General features: G+C 35.5%; 1 protein-coding gene across 1 annotated transcript; it reads left to right on the top strand.

Moving 5' to 3' along the window:
- Positions 1-548: 548 nt before the first annotated feature.
- LOC103716655 (uncharacterized) lies at positions 549-1,937 on the top strand. The gene is made up of 4 exons (XM_088723105.1): positions 549-681; positions 982-1,093; positions 1,182-1,254; positions 1,516-1,937. Exons 1-4 carry the CDS (start codon positions 642-644, stop codon positions 1,765-1,767), a joined length of 477 nt encoding a protein of 158 aa, XP_088579231.1. The 5' UTR covers positions 549-641; the 3' UTR covers positions 1,768-1,937.
- The last annotated feature ends 3,381 nt before the right edge of the window (positions 1,938-5,318 follow it).

Below are 5,318 nucleotides of genomic sequence, written 5' to 3'. Positions count from 1 at the left end.
CATGCATTGCTTTATAACTGTTTTGAGTATATCATCTATGAAATGCTTTATTTTGCTATAATTATTATCTTCTTTAAAAGATGCATGGGCATATAAATTATTATGCTTGATCCAATAAGACAGTATATGGTTACTTATTGAGCCACGTAGCTCATATAATCTCCATTGTTTTTTCCCAGATATATAGGGTTGGTAGGAGCAGAGAGCCCGAAATTTTTTGGGTTAGAAAATTTATTTTGGATGTACAAATTTAAAGCTATGTACTATTTTATTTTGTACTCTATGAATGAAATGTTACTTTTATATGAATTATTATTGTAGCTACGTGCTACTGTAGGCAGTAGCTTGCGGTAGCACGGCTATGCCACGGGTCTGAGGGCGTGACATTTTTAACCGTGGATAACGGTTTTTTGAGGGATTCGAAGGAAGGTTGCCGACCAGAAGAGCAAGGATTGCCCTCGGACTCGCATCCAAGATGCCTCCCCTGCAGTGCACGCTTCGAGAAGCAGATGCCACCCGCTTTAGATAAAGAGATGAACACTAACACGAAGGCCTCGTTGTTCCCATCTCCCAGTTTATATAAACCTCCTCTTTCCCATTTACATCAGGAGAGAGATAGCTGGAGGCGGCTAAGCGTTGCCATGGCCGAGATGCTCCAATCTCTATGGGACAGAGCTCAAGGCAAGTCCTTTTCTTCTTCTTGTTGTTATTGTTGAAATCCCACTGAATACAAGGGAAGGACATATATATCAAATTGTTTTCATACAATACAAAGGAGACGCATGCCTTTCTCGTTCTTTTGAAGAATACTACAGGCCCATTCTCATTATTGATATAACGTTTCCTAATTCTCTGCAGAAAATAGTGTTCATATTGTTAGGTCCTTATTTACTTAGGCTTCTTCATCTTGGTATAAATACTTGGATTTTAGGTTGTATTCCATTAACCAAATACCATTCCTTTTGTCTAATATTGTTTCAGGAAAGTGGCATGTGCGAAAAATATGCACCAAGATTTTTGATGATTATGCTGATAGAGAGAAGAAACGTTTGTCATTGAATGATCTTCACGTCGCAACCCTGCGGGTTTACAAGTAAGAGTATGTTTGCTTTTGCTTCCTGTAATTTGTTCAGTTAAAAGAACTTTTTGATTTAACCAGCATTGTGGTAATTTCATCACAGTTCTGTGAACAAGCAATTCCTTACTCCTCATAAGGAACCACCTTCTGTAATGGAGATAGCCAATAAAATACAGGTATTCCTTCTCCAATTTTCAGATCAGCATCTATCTGCATGCATATATATATATATATACATAAGTATGTATGTACGTACATACATACACATGCATACATACATATGTATGTATAAGTATGGATGCATTCATTTACGTATGAATGGATGGATGGATGCATGTGTGTGTGGATAAACATGTTTTCAGAGTAACTACTGCAACCGCAGAATTCCTTTTATCATATGATCCTGGGTTTTTTTACTGGTTTGGGAACGAATGCAGGCGTACCGCTCAACAGGAGTTGAAGCAATAAGACGTGAAGAGTTCTGTCAATTAATCATGGAATGGATCAGGAAAGACCTGCGCATAGTTTTTGCAAACAAAGTTCTGGCTGCTTCTCTGGCAGCCCCTGCACTGGCTGTCATCACAAAAAATGCTGCAAGGCAACTGCCTCGAATTAAAGATGTTAGTGAGAAGATCCCAACTCCTTTACTGTTCTCCATTTACTTTGTTGTTGGCGTAGTTCTGCTGTAGATTGTCAGAGCAGACTAGAAAAAAAAGTAACTCATATTGCTCCAATGGTTGTTATATGTTTGGTATGTGCAAACTGATTATTATCTCATTTCCCTCAGTTTGTTTATGGTGCATTACGTTTCTCCATTGTACTCTCTCTCAGGTATAAAAAGATATGTAATTTATGGCCATTAATTGTGTTGTGGATGATCTGTGAAGTATATCTTAAGTGGGAAGTGGTCAAGCTTAATGCTACTAAATGTAAGAAAGTTGTCAAAAAAAAATTGAAAGAAAAGTGCTGCAGACATTATCAAAACATGTAGCTATGGTGTACTTTGTTAAAATTAATCAGTATTTACTAAAAAAAGTTCTCCTTGAATGTTGATAGACAGTAGTAGAGATGGACTGTAATGGAGATATAAAATTAATCAGTGTTTGCTACTTACTATCACTAGAATTAATGGAGCAGCCTATAAATATACTGCTCTTATACTTGTGCAAAATAACATTCTTGTTTTATGTTCTTGTCAAATCTATGCCGTGTGAGAACCATACGCATGGCATAAATCATAATGTTGTAGAATTGAAAAAGGAGAGTGGTACGAAGTTGTTAATTTCAATTCAAGCTCTGTGAAAAACCAAGGTGAAACTTCGGTAATAAAGATGTGGCTTGTTCAGTTCTTACGAAGTTAGAGATTTAAAACACTTCTTACTTTCTGTATTAATTTCTTATGATCTCTTATTCATTAATCTCTTCCACATATTTCATTTGAAATTTTTTATGCTATATGTGATGAATATAATGCACTAATAGCCAATGGAACCTAGGTAGTAGTGCTCCCTCCATTTGATCATTGTATTATTGGTTGTAAATATATAGGATTAAAGAAAGATCTGATGGCATTATTGGTTGCTATAAAGCCTGGCTTGTCGTCAAGGGTTTCACCAATAAAAAGGTGTTTACTATGAGGGCACATTTAGTCCTATAATTAAACCCATTACACTTGGAATTGTTTTAGTTCTTGCAATCTCTAAATGTGCCCTATTAAGGAATGGGATGTTGATCATACTTTTTCACACGGCCATCTTGAGATGATCTATATGAAACAACCATCTCGATTCACCAATACAAATTGTAGAAATTCCAAGCCATGGCAGGATGAAATATTTTTTTTACATGGTTGCACCCAACCTAGTTCTAGTCTAAAGCTAGCTAATCCAACCTGATTCCACCCTCTCCAATCTAATTGCAAACCCGATTTACTCTATTCAACCTAATTTCCCACACACTCTAACCCAATTTCACACCTGATTTACCTGATTTGAACTAAACCAAACCTTTCCAACCTAACCGTAGCCACCTAACTATACTCGATTACATCACATCAAATTATACCCAAATTAAACCTAACTTGGAATTAATTATATACGACACATGCACCGGAAAAGAGTCAAAATCTACACCTATACCCAAATTAAACCTAACTTGGAATTAACTATTGTCCTGGAACCACGGGGTGTAGCTTTCCAACATCAGGCATGGGACACATCTAGTTACAATGCTAAATGGGTTAAATATCTAGCCAAGGATTTAGATCTAGACCGCCTAATTTTGGCATGGTCCCATGTTGGCACCAAGAACTTTTTTTTTTTTTTTTTTGGCATATATGAGTGCAGCTAAGGAAATCAAAAGACATAAGCGAACTAAGCGAAGAGTGGACATCCGTCTGATTCATCCAAAGAAACTTTTCCAAATGATGCGTCGTGTAAGAAGCTAGTCAGTCAGCAGCTGGGTTGGCCTGCATGGCTTTGAAGGAGCCGTAATTCTCTGCCGTATGGAGCAATACTCTGGCCTCCCGTTACCCCAAGAACTCTTTCACACGTCACTTTGCGAGTGACTCACACGTGAGACGTGGGTCCCAAGTTTGGATCTGGGCCGTGTCAGGCGTTTCCCTGGGTGGGTCTCGTGCACAAATGTCCAATTTGAACCACCAGGTGGAACCTGACACCATCGAAAGCAAGTATAAGCATTAACTCCGGACGTGTCTTGCTTCGCTTCTCTGCCATTATATCGTCAACCAACCACCACGTCACCCCTAAAACCGCTTCTCGAGGTGTGCGCGTGGCCTTGGCCGTGGATGAACGATTCCGACAAGTCGTGGTCATTCGTCTTTACGACAGCACCCAACTTGTGGCCCATTTTTATTATTTTTTCAGAAAAAACAAGTACTCCGTGGAAGGGTAATCCAATTCCAAACCACAACCTTCCACCACCCTTCACATCAAAACATTGTTGAAAGTTTGTCCAATATATATATATATTTTTCCACAAATTTTCCTAAATATTAAAATTTATATAAATATATTTCTAAAATTATTATATATATTTATAAAATATTTATTTTGTATACATATCTTTTATTTTTTTTCTTGCATATCTGTTCATACCATCTAACATTATCAAAAAAAATAGCAGTTTAAAATTAAAAATGACTGAAATGCCCTTAATGGGTAAATATACGAAAAAAATATTTGTAAGGATATATCTGTAAATAATACATTGCAAGGATATTTATGCAATTGTTCATATTTAGGAGGGTTTACATGCAAAAAATTTAAAATTTATTTTTTTCTATTTTATGCAAAAATTCTCCTTCTGAATATATGAAATTACATGAATACTCTCCAAACTTGCTATTTGCATGTATACCTTTATAAACGTTTATTTTTGCATGTTTTAGAAGAATATTCACGCAAATTCTAATATTTAGGAGTATATGTACGCAAAAAAATCTAAAAATAAAAGAAAAATTTTGAATAGCAAAATGTGTAATAGAAGAATCTAGGAAGTATGATTCTTGCCCCCACTAACTCCACTCTTAATACATTCACAAAAATACCCATTACAAGAGAAACTCCTAAGAATTCAACTGCATGATTGACCCCATATCGTGAGTGGCTCCCCAATTCAACTGATAGATATACATATGCTATTAGAATTTTGTACAGTAATAGTATATCATAATATTAATATCAAAAAAATATTTTAAAAAATAATTTGACCCTTATATATACATATTATATTCTAGTATATTTCTGATATGTATTCTATTATCTTTATTTTTATATTTTATTTCAAATATAGTTAAAAAAAGAAAAAAAATAGTACTCCGTGCATCATACAGACTACATGCGAGTTATTACATAATATTACGTAGAAATACACATGATCGGCTTTTATATAATATTAAAAAACTACGCTAGAATCTTGCCATATGTAACAGAATTAATGGCTGTTTATATAAATATAAATATTCCTGCCAATTGAAAATTTTTTTGTTTAATAAATTATAAAGATTATTATTATTATTATTATTATTATTTAAATAAACCTACTAAATATTGACTTCTAACTTGTGGCCAAGCGCTGGGGGCCTCTTCGGCATCTCGTTTGACGAATTTCAAATCACACCAGGACATACCATATTACGCGAGGGCAAATCCGTAAATAAGACAAACGCAAGCAGCATTTGACCCAAGAAAGGTCCGCCTCGTTGCCCCTCTCGGTTTCC

Source organism: Phoenix dactylifera, chromosome 6 (assembly GCF_051530095.1).
Source record: "Phoenix dactylifera cultivar Ajwa chromosome 6, Ajwa_hap1_PhDact_Kaust_v1.1, whole genome shotgun sequence".
Lineage (NCBI taxonomy): Eukaryota > Viridiplantae > Streptophyta > Magnoliopsida > Arecales > Arecaceae > Phoenix > Phoenix dactylifera.
The sequence above is the reverse complement of the archived record's forward strand: the minus strand, read 5'-3'. Positions and strand labels throughout refer to the sequence as shown.

What these genes read in the sequence shown, in the direction of transcription:
- LOC103716655 (XM_088723105.1), top strand. Translation starts at nt 642, where the DNA reads ATGGCCGAGATGCTCCAATCTCTATGGGACAGAGCTCAAG. An exon ending in TCTATGGGACAGAGCTCAAG is followed by an intron (nt 682 to 981) that starts GCAAGTCCTTTT and finishes ATATTGTTTCAG; the next exon opens with GAAAGTGGCATGTGCGAAAA. An exon ending in AGATAGCCAATAAAATACAG is followed by an intron (nt 1,255 to 1,515) that starts GTATTCCTTCTC and finishes GAACGAATGCAG; the next exon opens with GCGTACCGCTCAACAGGAGT.